Source organism: Besnoitia besnoiti, chromosome VI, assembly GCF_002563875.1.
Source record: "Besnoitia besnoiti strain Bb-Ger1 chromosome VI, whole genome shotgun sequence".
NCBI lineage: Eukaryota > Apicomplexa > Conoidasida > Eucoccidiorida > Sarcocystidae > Besnoitia > Besnoitia besnoiti.
Window position 1 is genome coordinate 2,574,782 of NC_042361.1, and position 22,690 is coordinate 2,597,471.

The 22,690-nt window shown below is 60.0% G+C and overlaps 3 protein-coding genes across 3 annotated transcripts; 1 reads left to right on the forward strand and 2 right to left on the reverse strand.

Moving 5' to 3' along the window:
• Positions 1-2,892: 2,892 nt before the first annotated feature.
• On the forward strand, positions 2,893-7,438 carry BESB_067760 (uncharacterized protein; the record flags this gene model as incomplete). The annotated part of the gene is made up of 9 exons (XM_029365169.1): positions 2,893-3,630; positions 4,144-4,227; positions 4,541-4,941; positions 5,058-5,317; positions 5,593-5,698; positions 6,195-6,238; positions 6,504-6,551; positions 6,937-7,009; positions 7,393-7,438. The coding sequence occupies 9 exons, from the start codon at positions 2,893-2,895 to the stop codon at positions 7,436-7,438; spliced, it is 1,800 nt and encodes a 599-aa protein (XP_029218752.1).
• A 1,226-nt stretch (positions 7,439-8,664) lies between these two features.
• BESB_067770 (uncharacterized protein) lies at positions 8,665-12,268 on the reverse strand (the record flags this gene model as incomplete). Its single annotated transcript, XM_029365170.1, has 6 exons — positions 8,665-8,747; positions 8,910-9,584; positions 10,016-10,206; positions 10,639-10,730; positions 11,217-11,826; positions 12,168-12,268. The coding sequence occupies 6 exons, from the start codon at positions 12,266-12,268 to the stop codon at positions 8,665-8,667; spliced, it is 1,752 nt and encodes a 583-aa protein (XP_029218753.1).
• A 2,561-nt stretch (positions 12,269-14,829) lies between these two features.
• Positions 14,830-22,659, reverse strand: BESB_067780 (prolyl endopeptidase; the record flags this gene model as incomplete). The annotated part of the gene is made up of 16 exons (XM_029365171.1): positions 14,830-14,901; positions 15,385-15,477; positions 16,119-16,257; positions 16,539-16,592; positions 16,988-17,131; positions 17,443-17,510; positions 17,779-17,926; positions 18,133-18,278; positions 18,792-19,114; positions 19,417-19,627; positions 19,861-20,004; positions 20,427-20,544; positions 21,037-21,169; positions 21,480-21,640; positions 21,858-21,992; positions 22,547-22,659. 16 exons carry the CDS (start codon positions 22,657-22,659, stop codon positions 14,830-14,832), a joined length of 2,202 nt encoding a protein of 733 aa, XP_029218754.1.
• Positions 22,660-22,690: the final 31 nt, after the last annotated feature.

Here is a 22,690-nt window from a genome sequence, read left to right on the forward strand (position 1 = left end):
ATACGCGCGAGCGCAGTTCCCTCGAACTGACAGCGCAGTAGGTGTGAGACTCGAAACTCACTCCCTGTCTGCGTCCTGATGAGGGCACTGGTTGTGGAACCTTAGTTGCACAGTGGATCTGAGGTTGGAATAAAGCAACAACTCAACACCTGCACCGCGGGACGCGAAATGAAGTGCTCTGCAGAGGTAGGCGCCTGTGGAATGAAGCGCTCAGGGTCAGCGCACAACCTTTCCTCGCAGGTAATACATGAGATTGGTCGGGCTGCTTGAGAAAAGGGGATGGTGTATGGGCGAACCGCCAAAGACAGGCTGTCTTCGATTATCACAATAATCGATGTCGCAACGCAGGCGAGGCTGGAGCTACAATGGGTTCAGCTTTTTCAGTCTGATTCAGCGTTGCTGCCTCTTCCAGGTGTGCCTACAGTTTCAAAGGCGTAAGCCCGGGGTCATAGTACGTTGGCAGTTCCAGACTGCCGCAGCGGCACATGCGAGAACCGTGGAGTGCGAGATGACGTGCAACGCTAAACCCTTTGAGCGGCGTTTTTGTCACAGCGCTTGCGTCTGCGCAACGCAGAGGGTCTTGGAGGAGACACAGTGAATTTCTGCAAGGCCGCTCCCGCGGCGCTTTGTGTTGTGGCCGGTTGTTCGCCGGCAGGTGCCGTGACCTGGACGGGGGCACAGCGAAGTGGAAGTCTTCAGTCAGAGTGGCTGGGGCAGGAAGTAAGGCACGGAATACGCAGTGAGAAAAGAGTCCACCAGAAGATTTCGACGCAAATCTAATTTAAATTCGCTTTTCCCGCTCACGCGCATCCTCCGCCGTGGCCCCCGGGTGCGGAGCGGCACACGAGGAAGCCCTGGTCACCTGTGACCCTTCTGCCGCAGACATGGACGAGAGATTTTCGCTGGGCTACAGACCCGTTTTCGCATCCGCTGTGAGAAGGTTTCTGGTTCCGTACTGGCTATGGATTCGTTCCCTGAGGCCGCGAGACAGATGCGTTGTGAGTGTCTTCTGAACTTGGGTGGCTCCCATGCGTGCAGGCACCCGTGCATGCGCAAGGTTTTCGCCAGCCGACAAGAAAGCGAGGAGGTAAGAAGCAGCAAGCGTCATCCAGATGGGGGTCTTCTCTCTGTGTCTTCTTGCACGTCCGCCGCAACGAGGTTGGAACGCGCTCTACAGATGCTGAAAATGCGTCTGTTTTACAGCAGGGCCTTTCTGTCGGCTGAACGACGCGGACTCTTGATTTTGCGCGCTCGTCTGGCAACTTGAACTCTCCGGTTTCCGTCGCTCATTTCTGCCTTGCTGTGCTTCGCAGAGCCGATTCAGGGTCACACAACCCCCTGCTTCTCCCCTTTCGCGAACACCACCCCCCGGGTCCCGCGTACGAAAATTTCTTCTCTGAGGACAGAGGAAATCCGAGTGCAGGGAGGGTTCTTCATCGTTCAAGAGACAGAGTTCAAGCGCCCTTCCCCCTCCATTGTTCCTTTTCTGTCTTCTCGCTGGCGGAGCCGCGGCCTCCCATCGCCGACCGCCTGTCCCGCCTACGCGTACATCTACTGTCACACTCATGGGTGCACCTTTACCGTCTTTTTTCTGATCTCTTGTGTTCCGTCTTGGCCCGAGCTAAATAGTCTTCCAGCTCTTTCCGAGCTCGGGAGAATTCGAGATTAGCGCTCTGACCGTCCTGCAGCTGTTCGACACCTCCTCGCTCTCGGCGTCCCCGCCAGATCATTGAGACGACCCCCCCCTTCTCGCCTCTCTGGCTGGTGTAATAGAAAGTCTGTTCAGCGCGCGTTCTATTACGCCTTTCGCAACGGGAAGATCGCCCCGCCAGGTGAAGCATCGTCCGCATTATTCGCTACTCTTTTCTGTGCAACGTGTCTTCGCCCCTCTCGTCCCTTCACTCGATCCCCCGACTTCGATATCGCCGCCCCGGTGTAGTTACAGTTCTTCCGCGTATTTCAACCGTTCGAGTCCGCTGCGACTTGGATTCCATTTTCCGTCAACACACTCGACATTTTGGGGAATAGAAGGCTGCGCTGGTATTTGCCGTACAATCCGCGGTCTAGTCTCCAGTCTCTCCGTCATCCTGTTCTGTCCTGTGGCAGTACGCGGCGTTCGCTTCCGCAGAAGCAGAGTCAACGCCTAGCGGCGCTTGACATATGTGCGCTTTGTTTCAGTGCTTTTTTGGAACCTCACTGCTCTCGGTGAAGGCCTGCCGCCTAGCTGATGTGTGTGCCTGGCTGCTTCTCCTGTGTTTTTCTATTCCTGTTGATCGCGCGGATTCTCGTCTAGTCCCGTGGAACGTCTCTGTTCCCAGACACTGAACTCAACGGCGTGTTTTTGTCTGCGAAGCGGAGATTGTAGAATCTAGAGTGCGAATACTGTGCGGGTGCCGTTCTCCGGCGTACCGTTTCTGAACTCTTCCTCGGCGTGTTTTGTATTGCCAAGCGCCTGCCTGTTATTTGATGGCTGTATTTCGAAGACCACAAAGAATCTTCGAACTCTAGAGATGACGACACGCTTTTGCAGACGGGAGATGTCCGCGCGGTTTCTTAATGTCGAGGACTAGGAGTAGAGCTATTCTATGAGCTGGGCGAGCGCGCTTTCAGTCTTTATTCTGGTTTTAAGATCGCCTGAGGCGAATGGAGGCTTCCTCCTTGCGCGGAAGATTCGCGAGGAAGTGGTGAATCCGCGTCTCGGGCGGGGCGCGGCGGCCCGCAGTCTTTCTTTTTTCTGGCAATGGAGATGCCCTCTCTGAACCCGGTGTGTCGGTACACCTGAATCTACCCAGCCCTTCGCCTGGGCCCCGACCCGTCTCTTGCCGGAGGCAGGAGGAATAAGTCTCCAGGCTCTTTTCTCTGCTCGCTTCGGTTTCTGTTGTGCAGCCCGCGATGAAGCGCGGCACCAGCGGGGACGACCCCCTCGCGTTTCTTGCAGGGCGAAAGAAGCGCAGTCGGCCTTCGTCTTCTTCCTCGTCTTCCTCTTCCTCTTCTTCGTCGTTTTTTCCTCACCCAGGCAGTCGCCGCGGCAGCGTCGCGTCTCAGCGGCCGCTCGGCTCGTCGCAGCCGACACCTCGGGCCACGGATCGGAGTCAGGCGTCTCGCCACGTGTCTGGCGGGCGATCTGATCACTCGCGGTTCTCCTTCTCTCAGCCGGGCCCTGGACAAGCCGGCTCGCTGGCGCGGGCGCACAGCGGGTCCTTTGGGCTCCAGCGCCGGCGCCGGCGCCCGAGCGAGGACGGAGACAGCGCGGGGGGGGGCAGCAGCCAGGCGAGCCACGCGAACAGGAACTCCGCCTCACCCTTCCTCGGTGCGTCGCTCTCAGGGGGCGGCAGCGCCAGCCTCTCGCAGGCTTCCGCCTCCTCCCGTGGGCTCCTTTCTAGCGCCGCCACTCCCCGTAGGGCGCGCGAGGAGACAGACCGGGCGCGGGCGCGGGGCCCGCAGGACGGCGCCCCCGCGGGGGGCAGAGGCCCCCCCCGCGGGGGCGTAGAGGACGACGGGGCCGCGGTCGCCCCCGAGGGCGCGGCGCGGGCCCCTCGCGCCGCGACCGCCGAAGTCCTCCTGGAGGAGGCGCGCGCCCCGGAGCGCTCCATGGAGGAGTGCTTCCCCGTTCTTGTCGAGCTCCCGGCGGTAAGAAGGCAGATCTGTGAAGAAGAAAAAACGGGGAATTTTGCGAAAACGCGCAAGCAGCTGCGCCTACGCGGCGCCTGAAGCAAGTAGAGAAAACTGACCCGTATCATACGGAGGCAGGGGCGCTGTGCGTTTAAGCGGAAGAGGGCAGTGCGTGTGAGGGAGATCTCTCTGCTCGATGAGCCACATGGAGGGCATTTCTTTCGAACGTGTGGTGCCTGGCAAGCGACGGCGCGTAGAAGGAAACCGAGAGTTCTGCCGATAGGTGCCGCGACTGCGACCTGGATGCCGGTATCGCCCTGCGTCACGCCTGCCCTGTGCCTCTTCCAGAGCGGCCCTCGACTCTCCTGTGGAGCAAAGAAAAGACTGCCGGATTTTGGCCTCGCCTCCCTGTCTCGAAGTTACACTTTTTATTCTCTGCAGCGAGAACGGTCGCTTTCGGCGTCGTGTGATAGGTTTCTGTCAGCGTATGCGAGCATGTCGGGCGTCCGTTTGGGTCTGTTGGCTTTCCAGCGAGGCGCGGCGCATCTCTGCAACTTGGGATTTCACATGCTCGCGGATGACCATCTTCAACGCCACCTCGACTCCGTCCTCGAGGTACGTCAGACTAGGCGTTCTTCTTTGTTTTTTTCCTCTCGGGACTGCGTCGCTTCCATGCATCTACGTCAAGACGCGACCCCACTCGGCCTCTGAGATGATCAGGTCTGCGATCTCTCCTAAGAAGTCCGCGCTGCGGCTGGGAGTGAGTGTGCGGAATCCAGCGACGCGGATTTTGTCCTCTTCTTTTTATTCGCGCGCGTGCGCTCTCTAGGTCGGCTTTCCTTGACGCCTTGCGCGCATGCAGCGAGCCTGCGGCTGAGGCCTCTTGACGTCGCGGCGCGCTGTGTGTGTGTGTGTGTGTGTGTTGCAGTGGGAGCTTGAGCAGTCGCAGCGTCTGCCGGCGGGCGTTGCGAACGGCATCCACCAGGCGTCGTTCGACAGGCTCCGCAGCCTGCTGCTGTTGCTCTGCGCGTACAAGGGCGCTTCGTATGTCGCGCCGTCGCTCGCGGGCGCCTCGAGGCCGTTCCTGAGCGACGGCGACAGCCGCGACGCCGAGGGGTGTGGCTTCCTCGTGCTGCCTCGGGGCGGCGGGGGACGGGGGCGGGACGAAGGCGGGCCCTCCATCTTCGTCGGGCACCAGGAACTCCGCGGAGCGACGCTCGTCCGCCGCGAAGCCGCCAAAGGCCTCATCGAGAGACTCCTCCAGGGCGGCGCCTTCGCCAGTCGCCGCGCGCAAGCTGCCATGGACATCGAAGTCTGGCCGCTCCGCAGGTGAGACAGACTGTCTGGGTTATTATCGTGGAGGCCGGCCTGCGGGGGGTTCCTGCGCCGAGGCGCGTCTGATGTCTCTGTGTCTTGTGGGCGGTCGCTTCCTTTTGTCTCTGCAGGTCGACGGAGTATTTGGCTAAGAGTCAGGGCACGTTTGGCAGCGCGCTGGATTCGCTGCTGATGTTCCGCGCGTCGTCGCTGTGCGTGGTGCCTTGCCAACTGCTGATGCCGCTGCCGTCGCTCGACTTGCAGGCCGTTGAGGGCTTCGAGCTCGATGAAGTCCCCACGGGGCAGATGCTTCTTCTGCCGGCGTGGTGCGCGCAAGTTCTGTACCGCCGCAGACTCGCGGACGTCTACCTGCCTCGATTTCTCACTGCAGGTAAGCGAGGGAGGCGCACCGGGAGCCTGTTCCGTACTAAATACTTTTTCACTCCGTGAAAAAAGGCAGGCAGCCTATATAGATTTACGAGTCATGCTGACTTTAGTGCCGACAAACCGCAGTTCTGCTCAAACTGAGGAGTCAAGGAGGGGCGAATATACATGGAAGAATCGTGCCCAGTCGTGTGTTCAAGGCGCTGACAGAAGAGGCTTTTTGAGCGCACGGGGGGGAGGGACGTGACAAATGAGGCAGGTGTGTGCCTGGCGGGTTCGCAGACCAACTGAAGCGCACGCTCTCCCAGGAGGAGAAGATGAAGGAGGAACTTTCAGATCTGCCCGAATGCTTCTTCGACCTCGCGAATCTTCTTCTCTTCAACCCGTTGTGCGTCCCTAACACCAACACAAACAGAATACCGCAGCAATGAGGGAAACAGAGCCCCGATTTCTAGCCATTAAATACACATATTTATGCATCTATTTACGTGGATCTGCATGTATATATATATATGTATATATAGGCTTTCGTAGAGGGCTGAACGTAAAGATAAAGCTGACGGCGGGGTTTTTAGGGCCCCAGACATGCGCTAGTGTGAGGCGCCCGGGGGCGGTGGAGACATCGTGGGGTGAAGGTTTCCAGTGTCTACGCCGAGGCGCGTCGAGTGATTAACAGATAAATGCCGTTCGTCGCCGGCAGTGAGCCGAGGAGGTCTATCTGTTGTGAGGGATCTGAGTACGGGGGGACCAAACGTCTTGTGAGCGTCTTCACTGTTCTAGGCCTTCTCGCAAAGCAAAGACAAGCAGAAAGAAGCTTGTCGCGTTCACCAAAGGATGCCAGAACGCTCATCGGCGCTGCAAGAGTCCCGCCTTTCTGTTTGCAGGCTGCAACCTCGGGGAGCCGCATTTGACTGCGCGCAGGAAAGAGGTACGGGGAGATAATGATTTGAACTTTATTTTGGGTTTCATTCAAGTCCCTCGTCTTCACTTTCAGCGCTCCTCTCTCTTGTGTGGAATTTCGTCCATGGGCCTCTCTAGGGCGCCGAGCGCCGGGGGCGTAAGCGCCCTGTCGATGTTCGACGATATCTCTTGTCTCGCCTTCGCCCTCCCCGAGTCTTGGTCGCTTCACCGGTCCGTCTTCCTTTTCTTTATTCGCTTTCTCGCCGTCTTTTTGCTCCGCTGGCCTGCTTCAGGCTTGGTGCTGCAACTCTGGGACCGACGGCAAACGAAGATCTCGCAAAGTAAGGATTCTTCGGGAGCTGCTCCGACGCGGACCCTGCTTAGAGCCTCGTGCAGACAAGGAGGGCTCGCTGTTCGCGAGCTGCCGTTTCACAACATGACTCGTGTGGCTGAGAAAGGCTTTCTGACGCGAGCAAAGCACGCGGCGGCTCTTGCAGTCGTGTGAGCCTCGTCCGGTTTCTGGTGAGCTTTTCGCGTGTCTGTGTTCGACGCTATCCTTCAGCTCCCTGTGGATGCTGGTGGGTATTGGCATGTGGGCGTCGTGTTGTTATCGAATGAGTCTCGGATGCGAAGCTTTGCTGCGCGTGAGTTGTGAGGGCGCTCTGCTGTCTCTGCTGAGTCGGCGTGAATTTGGCGCTTTTATCGTTTTCTGGAATGTGCGCGCAGTCATCTCGCGGCACCGCGCGAGCGACGATCGGATGGCTGTCACGAATATCCAGCCGTCAGAAACGTTCCTTCTGTAAGCGAGGCGCAGACTCTCTGCGGTCCTTTGCGGGGCGGCGGGGGGTTCTGGATTCGCACTGGCCAGGAGTCAGATTAGTTTTTAGCGGAGTCGAGAGAAACATTCTTCGCCGTCATCGTCTGCCATCCTGTCTCCCTATGCACAGACGCCGTGCGGGTATCGTCATCGAAACTTGCGCTGCAGCGCAGTGGCGTGCTAGAGAGTGAGGGGAGGTTTTCAGATACAGATAATAGAGCTAGGCCAACGAGAGATGATTTTTGCATTGAAACAGCTGCATTTCGAGTGGCGTATTGCGCGGCGTCAGCCTTCTGAAGGGAACGCAACGTTAGCGGCGTTTTTTGAGATGCACATCAATCCTGTGTTTTGCTTCCTGTGTTCAGATCCTACGTGCGCTTCGAGACGGAGAGCGAGCTTCTGGGCGCGTGAGAAGTTCTCGGGTCTGCCCAAGTTGGTGGCGAGCCGGACGCGGCACCTGTTTTCTGTATTTTTGGCCTTTTTTGTCGGTTGCAAAGTGACTGAAAAGCAGTTTCTCTGTGTGCGCGGCGTTCGCGGGGGGGAGGGGGGGGGGGGGGCCGAAACCGTGCGCTCTGCGGCGCGCCTCTGCAGCGAGCGTCCCCGGCTCAGTTCACGCAGTGTCATATGTTGTTTGAATGCTTTTTAGTTTAGGATTTAAAAAAGTCTCTGACTTCTCATTCCTTCGCGCGGCGGCGCTCCAGGAGCCCGTTTCAGAGTGTCGGGTGCTAGACCATGGCGGCAACGCCAAAAAGGATTTTCACCAAGATAGAGTCGCGCAGCAGAAAAGGGCCGCGTGAGGAACGCACACCCCGACCCGAAATAGCCTAGCAGTATGCTTCCTTAGGATTCCTCAAGCCGTGAGCAAGGAAAAAGGAAAGCAGACTAATGGCGTTTTCGCTGAGATCTAGCAAGCGAGAGCGTGTGCGCTGGCCGGTTGCAGAAGACGTCACAAAGAGACACGCAGACTGCAGCACGGGAGAGGGAAACAAAAGTCTGAAGTCGGTACCCTTCTGTGGCGAATGACGAGCTTGCCCTCGGCGGACGTTTGCACCTTCCATGCGCTGTCGCCATAGTGGCGTGTGCCAGAGACCTGAGACACACAACGCACGCACGGGGCTTCAAAATTTCGACGTTTGGCGTTCCAGAGTCATCTTTCACCGTTCTAATCTCTCTCAGCTAGCAAGGAGCATGCCGCCAGCAGTCGCGTGCAGCAGGGCTGTCAGTCAAGCACAGAAAAGTTTACTCTGCGGTGGCCCAGCATGAGAGAGAAGACCCAATATGCGGTTTTTTTCGAAGCCAGAGGAAACGGACTTTGGGGAGAGCGGATAGCGAGGCGCCACGGGTCGCCTCGTGAGGCGTTTCTCGCCTCGCCTCTTGACTTTTGCAGGATCCTCTTTCGCTGGGTTCCCGCGAGAAGCGTGTCGCCAATAATAATAAAAATAAAAAATGAAAAAGCCCCCGTGGCGCGTCTGCCGTTCACCGGGGCCGCTGGCCGCCAGACGCTTCTGCTGCTTCCTCGACTTGCTGGACTTCTGCGAGAGGGAGAGTCGCCGCCGCCTCCTCGTTCGTCTCTTCATCTCTCTTGACCCCGGCCTCTGGAGTCTTGCTCGTGGGGTGGCTGCCAAGCCTCCATTGGCTCACAGCTCAGGCGGTCCGCTAGCGAACGCTGCCAAGTCGATTGAGCCTTTTGTCGAGACAAAGAGAAGGTCTTCGTCGGTTCCTGCAGCGAATCGCGCAGCCACACGCGACAGCCGGGCGTGAGTCCTCCCCCCTCCCTCTCCTGGACCTCTCCTCTCATTGGCAGACGCAAAAAAGGCGCAGCGTCGCCGCGTGGCGGCGGCTGCCGAGTCCCTCTCTTCGAAACGGGCTCCCTAGTTCTCACCGGGCGCCGTTCTGGATAGTGTCAGGACTTCCTCGTCGACTTCTTTCGTTCCAGGCTCCGCAGGGTCGATGAGCAGGCACGTCCAGAAGCAACGCGGCTCCTTTGAAGCTCGCGGCCGCTTCCCTCCAACCTCGTCGCCCTCCTCTTGGTTCGCAGCACCTGTGCGGCCTCGAAAGGCGTCCGCGCCCGCCCCCTCCTCCCCCTCCCCCTCCAAGTGCGCAGCCGAAGATCGAGTTGCCTTCTCTCCATTCGCATCTTCGCCCTGCTCAGACGGCCCAGAGGCCTCCAGCTCCAGTACCCCGTTCGCCACCTTCCGCGGCCGACACGCGTTCTTGGCTCTCGGCGCCCCCCACGGCTCCCCTCGAGCTTGCATCCTGCGAGCCGCCGCCGCCACGCTCGTTGTGGGATTTCCTGAAAAAGCTGGCTGCGCGGGTGAGGCCTCCGCGCAGGCCTTCTGGCTTGCATCCAGCCTCTCCGATGCGGCGTTGGGCTCGCAAGAGGCAGCGCGGGACGAAGGCGCGAAGCTGCGGACGCCTTCGGATCCGAGCGGCATCGAGAGCGAGGACCCCCCAGTCGCGGTTGAACTATAGAAGAGTCGAGTATTATCCATGCATACCAGGCGTAAAAAGCGTTCATGGGAGACCTTCCGCGCGCCTACAAGCACGACGAAGTGACCTGAGCGGTTCAACGAGACAAAACGCAGCAGGCTGAGAGACAGGCGAGCGCCAAAAACCAACGAGGCGCATCGCGGAACCAAGGTGCGGTCAAGCGCGTCTGTCACGGACGGCAGCTGGCGCACATCCTCTCGCGCAGGCGGCTCGTGTGTCTAGATGAAGGCGAGTTCTCTTCTAGACCCGCTGGCGACAGGAACGCCCGCTCCCGACGGAAATGCGAGAAGAAAGGCTCAGGTTCACATGCCTGTAAGCCAATCCCATGTGCACTGCACGCGTGTGAAGGCAACCTAAGAATATCTCCGCGCTCCCTCTGCCCTCCTTCACGAGCGCGTGCAGCAGGCGTCGCGGGAACGCTTGCTTCACTGCGAGCGATCGGTTTGCGAGTTCGCTTTCGTTCGTTTCCCAAGCAAGCAGAAAGGCCAGTCTGCTCACCTTCGTACTCTAGGCTCGCGGCAGCCTCTGCGGCCGCCTTCCTCGCTCGCGCGCGCAGGGCGGCGCCCGACGCCGAGGGCGCCGCCCGCCTCACGGCGGTCAGATAGGCGTCGAGAACGCCTCTGTGCAGCAAGCAGATGACCACGCCGTCGGTCAGCAGGAATGCCCGCAGCTCCTCGCGCGAAACGCGCCTGCGCGCCCAGGAGACGCGAACAGAGGAGAAGGCAACACGTTTTTTCGGCGACATGAGCAGAAGAGAGGAGACAATGACGACGGCTCGCATTCGACTAAACCCCCAGGGAGGCCCCGCCTCTCGCAGATGCAACGCGCAAGATCCACGGCGCCGCAGGTGGGACTCGAAGGAGCCGCTCGCCGCTGCGGCACTAACAAGGCGACAGGATCTTTTCAAAGAGGCTCAAAGCTGGAGTCGTTTGGCGGAGCAGGAGGCCTCGGGGTTCAGAAAGCCACTGGCGCAGAGCCCTAGACATCGCTTGCCGGCACGACGGCGCAGCCGAGCGAGACGTGGCGCGCTGCGAAACCTGCGATGTCTGCAACACACGCGCGCGCGAGGCCATGCCACGCGACACGACGGCACCTCGGCTAAACCCTAATCCTGCCCTCACCTGTTGAGGACGACGCCGCCAGCGGCTTTGACGCGAGCGAACTGGCGCTCAACGCGCTGCGGTTCGTCCGCCTCGGCCTCCGCGTAGAAGCGCTGCGAGGCGCAGCACTCCACACACAACGACTCAACTGCAGCGCAGCAGGCCAGCGCCCCTGCCTGAGTGTCTTCTCAGCTTTCACTTGTCTTTTCTCGTCGGCCTAAAGCGAGACACACTCTCTAGCCGGAGGTATGCATCTAGCGAGCCCCGTGTCGCCTCGGCTGCCCGTGAACACCCGATCTAATCCTATACGCGCCCTCGCGAGCGCCCAACTGCAGCAGCAGCTGGGCGCCGCTCCCCATGTGGAGGCGCCCGCCGTTCCGCGGCGTCGAGCTGCGGGTCTGAGGAGAAAAAAAAGCGCTTCGGGCCTCGCGATCCGCCCGCGAGCCCGCCTCGGTCGCGGCGCCGCCTTCATGATTGCCGGTGACGCTCTTCCGCAGCGACTCACATCTTCTGCGAGGCTCACATGCTCTGCGGTAGATTCGCTGCTTCCGTATATCTCGCTACCGAACGTTTTCGCGGCCGCGGCGCGACGCCCTCACCCGCTGAAGGTGGGAGGCGTTGAACCCTTCGCAGACGGTCGTGAGGAAGCACGCACGCCCCAGGCCGAGGTGGAGAAAGAGGAGAAAGAGATCGACAGTCCAGGCGCCGTTCGCGAGCCGCTGCCACAGTCGCACGGTCTCCTCGCGGCGCTGCACCACGCCGACGTCTGCGGCGGACGCGCCTGCCGCCTTGACCCCGTCCCTCGATCTCTTTTTCGGCAGGGCGCCCTCGCCTGCCTGGCGCCTGAGCGCCGACTCCCCGCGCCGCCAAAACGCCACCCACGCCTGCTGAGTCGAGGCGAGCCAATCTGCCCACAGGCCGCCGCCGGGGGGCTCGAGGCTTGTCGGAGCTGGCAACGTGCATGCATCCTTGTTCGTGTCCTCTGCTCCTGCAGACAGCTCCAGAGGCGGTCCAGCCTCCTCAGGCCGCTCTCCCGGGACGCAGCTGATCCCGGCTTCGGCGCGACGCGGTCGCCGAATCTCGGCTTCTTGCCGCGACGGCGCTGCGCTCTGCGGCTGCGGCGCCGAGATCGGCGGAGGCTGCCCGCCTCGCCCGCCGTCGCGCGGAGACGGAGAGGCTCCTGAGGCCGTCCTGAGGCGCCGAATCATGCTGAAAAAGCGCATCAAGAACGGCATGGGCGCACACACACCGAGAAGCCGCCCCGTTAGTTGACGATCTGACGCTGCGCTCAGGTTCAAACAGAAGGACGGGTTCTGCGAGAGACACAGCCCCTCTCTCCCTCTCACGCATGATGCCGCTCCTGCGGAAGGGACGCTTCGGGCTGACAGAGACGTGAGCAAGAAAGGCGGAAGTCGCGGTGTTACACACGTGGAGTGTCTGGGCGCTCCACACAGTGAGCAGTGAATCGTCTTTCGGGCGCTGACAGGGTGTGAGCGGCGGAGTGAGGAATGCAAATACCGCGGGAGTGTGTCGAGTTCGTGTTGCCTTACGCCAGGACCATCTTTGCGCAGGTCAAACCGCAGTCATTTTCGCCCTGTTGGCCTATCCATTTGATGCTGCGCAGGCGCTCGTCTCTCCTAGAAGTCAGCATGCTTGAGGCGCGGAAAAAATCATCTCGTCGCAGTCCCTCGGCATCCTCTAGCCGCATGGAGAGCGCAGGCGTTTGTACCGGCTTCGCCCAGGCGCCTGGCGACGGCAACAACGCAATGCTCAAGCGCGCTGGCGTGCGCTAAAGCGAAAACGCGCTGAGACGACTCTCTGGATGGATCAAGCCTCCCTGGAAAACTGGCAAGGCCTTCGCGACGAAGGAGCGCGGCACAGAATCCCTCCGCGGCGAGCGACGCGTTGCCTTACGACTGCAGTGATTCTACAGGAGTCGGAAAAAGAAACCTGCATCCGCCGCCACCTAAGAAGCCAGAAAACCAACTTGCGCATCGAGTGCAAGCAGGGTGTTTCGTTGATGAGCCCGCTGTCTCGCGCGTGGAAACGGCCTCTCAAAAAAAGAGGAGGGGAGGCCTGGGTGTCTTCAGCAGCGTCGTTGAAGTGACCTTAGGCACAAAGTGGAGGAAGGCGTGCGACTACGCAGTCCGCTGAGTGCTCTCGGCGCCTACGTTTCACATTGAATACTAGTAGATTGGCGGTTCAAATAGCCGCGGAAGGAAAGCCCTGCGGAAGACAACGTCAGCTTTGGCAATGCCGCTTTTCACAAATGGTTGGAGACCGCGATGCGTCGTTGCGCAGCGCTGTTCCATCGAAAATCAACCACATCGCATTCAGACGTTAGATTTCGGCATCTCTAGCTTCACTGCCTCTATTCACAAACGCTCACAGTTTTCTCAGGCGTAAGTAGCTCCGCAGGAGCCGTGTTTTCTACAAAGCATCCAGGTGCCGGGTCAAAGACATGCGCATGCAAGAGATGACACGCTTGTACCGGTTTGGGAGCCAGAAAGCTTAAAAAAGGGACGGAAGAAGGTCTTTGTTGCAGTTCATCACGCTGTTGCCGTCTGTGGTTACTATTCTGATAGAAACCTGTGGCATCCGCCTTCTTCTTTAGCATTCATCCTTTTTTCGGCTGTTTATGAGGGCGCAAATACTGCCGCTGGCAGCTGGGAACGCTGTGTCGAGCACGCACAATCGACCCAAGCGGGTGCATGTCCGCCTTTAAAGCACAGCAAGGCGGTGAAAAAAGTGTTTGCTTTTCAGCAGAGGGTGACTGATGCTCCAAACGACATGAATCCTCGGGATGTATCACCGTGTCCATGATGGCTCATTACTCGTCGTTAATGAACACTAGATTTGAGTTATACAGTTCTGGACTGCGGATTCTCCTTGATCAACACGCAAACACTGAGTTCTACGCTTCTATCTATTATGGTAGTAGTGTACTTTATCAACATCTTTTCTGTTTTTCGAGGAGTGGAGAATACACTGAGACGCGCTTTCGCTTCCGGCAGAGCCGTCCTCCTGGTTTTGTTGGTGCAGCTCAACATGAAAGCTTAGCCAGGACTTCCGCCTTCTCAACTGTTGCTTGCACAGAAGGCAGCAGCTGCACTGAAAAGTATGCTTAGATTGCGTCCCAGCCGGCGAAGAGGGTATCTCAGTTGGCTCGGTGCAGCGAGGGAGTCCGAAGGCTGCAAAGAAGCATCAGTATAGTGCTGTACCAACCTCGGCATTGACTTCACCGATCTGACACAGTTCATCGCTTGCCAAAGAGCCGGGAAGCTTCACACCAGCAGCCCACCGGGGCCGGTCGTGTTTTGATAAACAGCCTGTGTTGTTTTTTAAGTTCGACTCATACCAAGAGGGGATGGGCTGCCTAGATCAGAGTGTCGACTACCAGTCGTACGTTAATGCCAGTGAACCGAAGAAGTCTGGTTTCCAGTTTCTATTTGTGCGCCTTCCAGCACCGCAGGAAGCCGGGAGTCAGTTAAAAGTGATGTGGTGAACGATCGAAGCGCAACAGAGGCCGTCACCCTCCTGTCGCGCTTGCTGGAACTCACGTCACGCGAAGTGACTATGGCACGAGGCTGCGGCGAGGGCTAATGCCAACTGTACTCAGGCCCCTCTCCTGGTTTCGCAGGCTGAGCTTTCTATTATTCTGTAGATCCCGACTGTGACCGGACTGGGGCTTGCGTGTTTGACAGGATTCAGCGGCGCCTAAAAACGACTGACGAATTATTCGCGAACCCTTCCGGAGGCAGTAGAACGGGATCAGACGCTGAAGGGCGGGCTGCCGCGCCCTCCGCTGACGCTGACTGTAGAGCCGGTCACTCTTAATCTGACGCCTCCGCTTCAAAGACCGAATTTCAAGGCCCGAGCGGCACGCTGCCTCGACAGTGCGTTCGTTGTCACTCCTGACACGTAAATTCCTCAAGGATTACATTCTGAATACGACTGTCCCGAGCACCGTTCTGACAGGACCGACACGTTTCACAGCAGTGACCTTGTACAATACAAATGCCTATCCTGGAAGACGCGCAGCAGTTTTTTTACGACGCGTGCGCTGGTGCGGCTCGTATGTCGTGGGTGATGAGACGCGCGTACCGTTAGATTCGCTGCCTTCACCTGTCCAATCAAATCGAATAAAGAACTTGAAGCCGCGCAGCGCCCCTGGGGCCTCTTTTGACTTCGGCGTTTGGGTCGTGTCATTGTTCATTGGTCTCGCCAGTGCAATCCCAACACCGTCGCCAGGAACCCGTATTCGTCCGCCGCCTCAGCGAGCACCTGCATGCAGCAAAGCAGCTCACGAAGAATATTTGACGCAATCGTCAACGCCGACGACGGGTGCGTTCAGCCGTTCCTTCAGGTCTAGGGTTCGAGTCTCAGACGTCAGCAAACCGACGCGCTTCAGCAGCCGCAGGACTCCGGTTTACGACCCAAGCCTCTGCCCTGACGAGAGCGACCCGCAGCTGCAGCGTCTCGTCCCGCTGCTTAGACATCGTCGCCAGACGCGAGGGATGAGCAAGGACAGCGCACCGGTACCGTGTGGGCACGCTGGCATTGTGTGTGTCGGGTGTGTGTCGCTTGACTCTGAAAGCGACCCCTTCTGTCTCGCCCAGAAAGGCACAGTGCGGTTGCCTCCCGAGCGACACAAGCGGATCTCAGCAAGGATATCACTGCACACCAAAAGGCCGCCGCTCGACGTCGTCCCAGCGCCGCTTCCCCCTCACGCTAGGCTGAACTTCTCCACCGCTGGAAAACACGCACCTTCGTCGTGGGCTTCCCCGCCCCGTGGCCTGCCTTCGTCTCAACGCGAATCAGCAGCGGGTTGGTTTGGTTCGGCGACTTGCCGACAGAGTGCTGAACAAGCAGATGCACAGAGCAGACACAGCGCAGACGCAGCGCAGACACAGAGCAGACACGCGCGTCGGAAAGCTGCAAGAGCCGGGTCCGGCTGTATGTGGGCGCCGTTGCGTCGAGAGAGGAGAGACGCCTCATATTCAGACTTCCATACAGGACAGTCCTGTCGTGTAGCCAGGCGAATCCGGTCCTTGATGTGTCTACAAATGCACCGATGTGTGTGTCAAGCCCTCTGTATGCAGATACCCCACTGCGCCCTTGGGATCAAAAGCGTTTCTTGATGGTCACAAAGCATACAAACAGCACGAAAAATTGGACGGAATAGTATAGATAAAAATAAATAGATAAAACGAAACAAAAGTACCCCGACCCCTCAGGCGTGCTGCTCGAGTACAGCGCGCCGCGGTGAACCGGAGAACGCCAGGCACGACCCACAACACGCTGAATACGCCACGGGCTCGGCTCGCATGTCCCGATACGGAACCCTTCACCCGCTGTCAAATCGTCCGCCCGGGATTTTCGATGTGGCCCTGAAGCACTTGGATGGCAGTCGCCCCAAGGGGGGGGGGGGGGGGGGGCAAACGGTATCACGTCTCTCGCCGTGGAGCGTCGCGCTCCCCGGTCAGGCGCCGCGTGCTCACCTGGAGTTCCGCGATGTACTTTAGCGAGTGGAAGGGCGACACGCGGTCGTCGTGGTCGCCCGTCAGGAGAAGCACCGCTGGGTACTGGTGGCCTTTACCCTTGCCGCGGGCGTTGCCGATGTTGTGCAGCGGCGAAATCCTGAACAGGTCCACAAGCCGACTCCACACGCAAAGAGCGTCGCAGTGCGAAGTCAGATACCGCGGCGGCGCTCCGTCGACCGCCCGCGGACGAGAGGCGAGACGGCGCTGTTGCTCGCGGAGGCGCGGAGGCGGGTAGAAGCGCCGAACTGCCGAGTGGACAGCACCCCGCCCTGCGAAACTCGAACTCACTCCCCCCCCCTCCCCCGCCCCGCGGCGCTCTACCGCGCAGCGGCGCCGCCGCGCGAGGCTGGCGCGTGGACGAGGCTGAACCAGGCTTACGCGCGAATGGCGCGGTATTCCTCTTCGTTCTCGGGGTTGCCGTAGTCGCTGGTCCTGAAGACAACCGGCGCACACCAGGCTCCTCCGCAGTCTGACAAAGACCGCCTCCCGACTCCGACTCGAGCGGGCACTCAGACCTGCTCGACGCTAGCCACGGCGGCTTCCCCTGTCTGCGGCGTCTCTGCATCACCGGAGGTCTGACGGCGACAGAGTGCGCGGGCGCGCTAAAGCACAGCTCGCAGGAAACCTGTGGCCTCCCGGCGGACCGCAAGCCAAGGCAGATGACTGTCTAGTCCGAAGTACGCAGTGAGCTAACGAGATATAGGGAACTAGAAAGCATCAATAGATTTAGACACACGACAAGACAGAAAGTTGAACTGTGGGTTAGTTTCAACGCGCCCCCAGGCCCCGGGTTGCTGCGGCGGAGACCCGCTGCGGCAGACACCTACCAGGCGTGCCCGATGGTGAATTTGTGAAACCGCAAAAGGTCAAGAACGCCCACGTGAACCAGCGCAGCCCCGTAGAGGTCAGGGCGCTGGTTCATGCAGGCGGCGACGAGGAGCCCGCCGTTCGAGCCGCCTTGGATGGCCAGCCTGCAAGAGAGCAACAAGGCAACGCGCGCAGAAGCTGTCTGTTTGGGTAACCTTACGAGCGGTGAACCTCAGCAGACACAGGGGTTTGCTGCCTCGTGCTCGCTGACAAAAGATAAATCGCTTGGGGGTGTGGAGCACTCAGCGCTACGAATCACACCTGTGTGTCCTATCCGTCCGTTTGTGCCGATGGCAACCAGCTAGAGACTGCAGCCCGTCCCTCTCCTTCCCTCTCCCCCTCCCGCCCCCCCCCCCCCCCCCCCGCCCCCGCCGCGCCCTCTCGAGGCCGCGCATGAGGCCCGGCGTCTTCTCACCGGGAAGGCGACGTGTATTTGTTGTCGATGAGGTACTCAGCGGCTGCCTGGAAATCGTCGTAGCTGACCTGCGGCCCCAAACAGAAAACAGACGCCGCGTCCCCCGTGGAAGACGCCTTACGCGCGGAGCTTCACAGACCCTCTCGCGCGGGTGCGGCGTTCCTAGCCAGACCCCTGCTCTCTCGTCGTTTGAGTATCCGGAATCTCCGTGAGGAAGGATTTCGCTCGAACTACGTAGGCAAGTACCGAGGCGGGCACGAGACGAGGAAAGTTCCAGAGTCTGAGGCACGCGGATACCGCCCGAAAGACCTGCGGAAACGTGGAGTTCCTCCCCACCTGCTTTTTCGTCTTGATGGCGGCCTCGTACCACGCCTTGCCATACTCGCCTCCCCCGCGAATATTCGCAATCGCCATGACCATGCCGAGGGTCAGCATGGCGACAACGCGCGTGGCGCTGAAGTATGGCGTGACTGAGATGTTAAACCTGAAGGCGGTTCAAAGAGCAGAAAAACGCCGCGCTTCACCCGCGCCACAATCCGCTCTGCAGACTAGCGTCAGAGCCGATTGTCGACCGCGGCTCCGGCTTAGGGTTTAGGGCACGACTGTGAACCGCGCGTCACCGAATGGAAGTCCCTTCGCCAACCCGGGGCGCATCGCCCGTGCACAGCCCGATTTGAGCGCCTCGCTTACCCGCCATATCCGTACAGCAGCGCAGGCGAGTTCCCGTCGCGCCGGAGGCCCTTTTTGTGGACGATGAACATGGGAATCTTCGTGTCATCCTTGCCGTTGAAGAAAACTTGGTTAACCTCCAGCTCGCTCAAGTCGACGCCATCAAGCTGAGTAAAACACATCGCGCATGCTGCACAGGTGCTTTTCAGGACCATCATGTTAAGTGCATTAGCACAGCATAGTTAAGGTTTCCTACTTGATGCTAGTCTGCTTAGACCACACGACAATCCAATCATTTCCCTCTGAATTTAACACCAAACGAATTAGTTTCCAGGCCTGAAACGGCCCGCTTTGGCGTGCCTCTAGCTGCGTCTTTTCGCAGCCTTCCACCCTCAGCGGGCGAGCCCACTTCATCGGGAGGGGCGAAGCAGCCCCTCACGCCTCTTTGCATACATTTCTTTGCCTCTGGATACCGACCGCGCTGCGGCGGGCTCGGCGCCTCAGGCATCACCCGCTCATCCCAGATTCCTCGATGGCGGACGCAGCAAGCGATTGAATCCTCTGCGCCGGGGAGCCCTGCCTGAGACGCAGCTCGCGGAGGCGAACCCTACGCGAAGCGCGCGCATGTCACGAGCTGCATGCAACGGGCTGGCGTAAGCAGGGCTGCGACCCGCGCGTACCTTCGTCTCTCTATAGACGGTGGGAGTCCAGTCTCCGCTTTTGGCCGCGGCAGCGACGTCCACGCGGTAGATGACTGAGGGCGTGGTGAAGGAGGTCAAGGAGAAGAGCAGATGGGGGAATTTGCGCTTGCCGGAGACCCCCGAGACGGTGCCAAGGGGCAGCGGGATCTTGCCCAGCGTCTCAGCGGTGTGGAGGTCGCGGACTTCCAAGGCGGAGGCGACGTCGTGCATGTAGTGCAGAAGCAACTTGTTGCCGTCCACGACTACCGCCCACTCCAGCAAGTCGGGCTTCTCCTCGACGAGCGTCTGCCACGAGGCCTCGCCTGAGAGGGGAGGGAAGGGGGAAGCGACGATGCACACAGCAAATCACGCGCAGATGGTGACCCCCTCGTCACAACGGACGCTCAAGACCGAGGACGCGCCGAGGCGGCTCAGCACTCTGCAGCCGCGCGTCGCGCGCGCAAGAAAGCAGCCGCTCGCCCGCGCCTGGGTCACGCCGCGGGGCTTCAGCCCTTTCTTCCGCGACAGCCGCTTCCGCAGCTGGAGCGATAGAATGCGGCCTCGCTTCTGGAGGCGACCGGCTCGGCAGCGGGCAGGTTCAGACAAGGCTGAGCGAGTGCCGTACCGGGGTTGCGTAGGTTGACGGTGATCAGCTTGTAGCGCGGCGCGTCTTTGTTGGTGAGGAAGACGAACTTGTCGTCATCGTTGGTGACATACTCGTAACCCGCCTCAAAGTTTTCGACGATCTTCTGCCACTTCAGTTTCGTGAAGTCGTAGTCATCTGCGCCGCCAGCCATTTTGGCCTCGTCCAAGTCCGCAATCCAGATTTGATTTTTCTGGAGACGACAGCCACGCAGTGCGCGCCCGCGTCGACACGCTTACGAAAACCCGCACGTCTGCGGCATGCGTAGCTAGCCGCTTCGCCGGCAATGGTCCGACCGCGGAGGAATACACAACAGTCAACACTCCGTCCTCGCCATGCTCGCAAACAGGGGCGACAAAAACTACCGTTTTCGTGTGGGACTCGAGACTCCGAGTGCTGTGCAAGCACTCTGACGCGAAGGTTTACCGGGCCGCAGCTCTCGAAGACTGAGCAGACGAGGTAGCGCTTATCCCAAGACAGCTTGACTTCACTTAGCCACTTGGGGTGTTCAGGGAATGAGAGAATGCGGATATCTTCTTTCTGGTTCGTGCCCAGCTTGTGGTAGTACAGCTGCAAAGACACCCGAGACCGCACCGCATGCGGATCTGAGGAGTCGGGCGGGTGAGGTCGGAAAGCCCCTTCGGAACCTTTAGAGTGACCCTAGAGTGGGTAGGTGAAAGACATGGCAAGGCCAAACGCGCAGACAGCGCACTCTGCAGCCTGCAGCCGAGAGCTCTGTCTTGCGTTCGCCTCCGCGCTGGCACACAGTCCAGCGGGACGCGCGGCGCAACGCACGATGCCCCTCTGATAGAGGGACTCGAGCCCATAGCATCTTGATTGCAGATCGACGGTATTCTCTCAAAACTGGTTTGCCCCACTCAGAAATAAAAGCAAAGTAGAAAATTCGAATTTCCAGCAAGGCGCCCCGCAGCGACGCGCGCCTCCCCGTTCCCCCAGACTCAGCCCAGTCGCTCTCGCAGCGCGGCGCCTACCTCCTGGAATTCATGCTCGGCGTTCGCCCGGCCGTCGTCTTCGCCATCTTCGTCTTTCGCGGCGTATCGGTTGTAAAAGACACCTCGGCTGTCAGGCGACCACACCAGGCAAGAGAACCTGAACGCACGCAGCCGGCTCCGGGCACACTCCAGTCACTGAACGGCGAGGTTGCTGCTACAGGACCCCTAGACCGTCTCCTCTGCGCCAACCCTCCGCTGGTGCGCAGTGATGGGGTGGCGCTTCTACAGGAGAGAAGGCGGAGCTGTCGTCGCGGGAAGCACCGCGGCGGCGTGCGCCGGCGTCGCGCGCTGCAGAAAACGAAAGCGAGAAATCGGCTGTGAAGTGGAGCCCGCACACAGTATTCGACTCGCACCGAGGTCTACACGCGCACGTCTGGCAATTCGCGGCACGCATCTGGCGCAACGAGCGAATGTGGATACAAAGCAGACACACGATCTGCCCGCGAAGCTAGCCGCGCCAGTTGCTAAGCAACCGCGCTCCGTAGGACTGGGGAGAGTGAAGCGACTCCGAGGCGGAGGCGCCGGTGTGCTGGCGGCAGAGCGACGCCTGGGTGTTCTGAGTTGCTCGAGCCCAGAGACGCACACTCACTTTACATGCTTCAGAACGTCTGGAAAGACGTGGCGATCTTCAACTCGCATGAAGAAGACACGGCGCCAGTCGCTGCCTTTGTCGCTGCGCGCGTAGGCCATCAAGGCGCCGTCATCCGTGAAGGCCCTCTCGCCTGCCGCAGGGAGCGAGCCGCACGCGAGAGCGTGGATTCTCGATATTGCACTCGCCTTTCGAGAGCCCAGCCTCGAACACACGAGGGCAAAAACTGCCCCCCCGCTCCCCCCTAAGGGAGGCGAGGAGTCGCTCCCGCCGCAGCACGGCTTGGAGCGAACCGCAAAGAGACTCTGAACAGTCCTCGTCCCCCCCCCTGCCGCCCTCCACAGAAGGGATGTCTGCATCCCTGACGAAGCAACGAGCCACGGAAGGCGCCTGCAGCGCTCGGCAGCTGGCCTGAGAAAAGGCGTGGAGCGGGCGTTTCCTACCGACAGCGGCGGTGCCGTCTTCAGCCCATGCGTTGGGATCTAGAAAGACTTCGGGATTCTCGTCGTCGAGGGACTTCCGTACGTACAGCACGTACTGATTCTGCAGCCCGCTGTTGTACCAGTGGAACCAGCGATCGCCCTCGCGGAAAGGCACGCCATATCTGAGAAAAAACGCGGGAAAAGACAGTCCAGCGCGCGTCGTGTGTGTGCCAATGCATATGTATGTGTATCTGCGCCGTCGCGCGCAGACTGCGGGGCGCTGGGATCGCCCGCCACTCAGGAAGGCTCAAGAGGGCGCTTCCGCTTCAGTCGTCGGACCCAAGGCCGGCGAGCGCCCACGCTGCGATGCGCCCACAACAGGACTCGACAGAGGCGCACTTTGGATAGTCGTAGATCTGTTGGAGCTTCTTCAGAAACGCGTCGCGGATCGGGGTCTCGTAGAAGGGCCGGGAGAGTTCGTTTTGTGCACCGACGAAAGCCTTCGTCTCCTCGCTGTCGGGGTCCTCCAGCCATCTGCGGAAAGCGAAAAAGGCAGCGGAGGATTCACAAAAGTCAAACCCCCTGCTGTGCGTCTCCTCGTGGCAGCCGGGGTTCCTCAGCTGTTGCCACGTCGACAGTACGGAGTAGGGACGCATGCCGACGCGTCACTCCCGCCGCGGAAAAGCAGGCTGGCGGCGCGCTGCGGCGCAGAAAGCTGGCCTCGATCTGAGAGTAAGCAGTCAGCCCTGCTAAAGACCGGCACTGCGGAGCATTCCCCCTTCTGCCCCTAGCGGCGTCGTGCCCTCAGCTTCCTCAATCGCATAGGTGCTGCACGGCACCATCCACGATGTCGCGTGGCGGCGTATCGACAGGCGCGAGCGTAGGGCCGAGAGGCCTGAGTGCCTCTAGCGTGATGTCTGAGGGCGGATGCTGCTTCGCGCGCAGACGCACTCGCAAGCGTCATCGTTCGCGGCGTCAGGTTTCTTCGAGGGAATCACAGAGACCCACAGACACCATTAAATTGGCGAGCGGGAACGTTGTGGAGGCGCCGCCGTTCCCGCTGTGCGCATAGGACTTGGTCTGCGAACCTGTAAGGGTCGGCGATGTCCTCGCCGAAGTGGTTCTCGACGACTGTGTCGTCCCTTCTCGCTGGGAAGTACGCCAGCGGCGTGGGTTTTTTAGAAGGAGCGGCGTTCGTCATCGCGGCAGTTGTGGAGAAGCGAGGCGTGTGG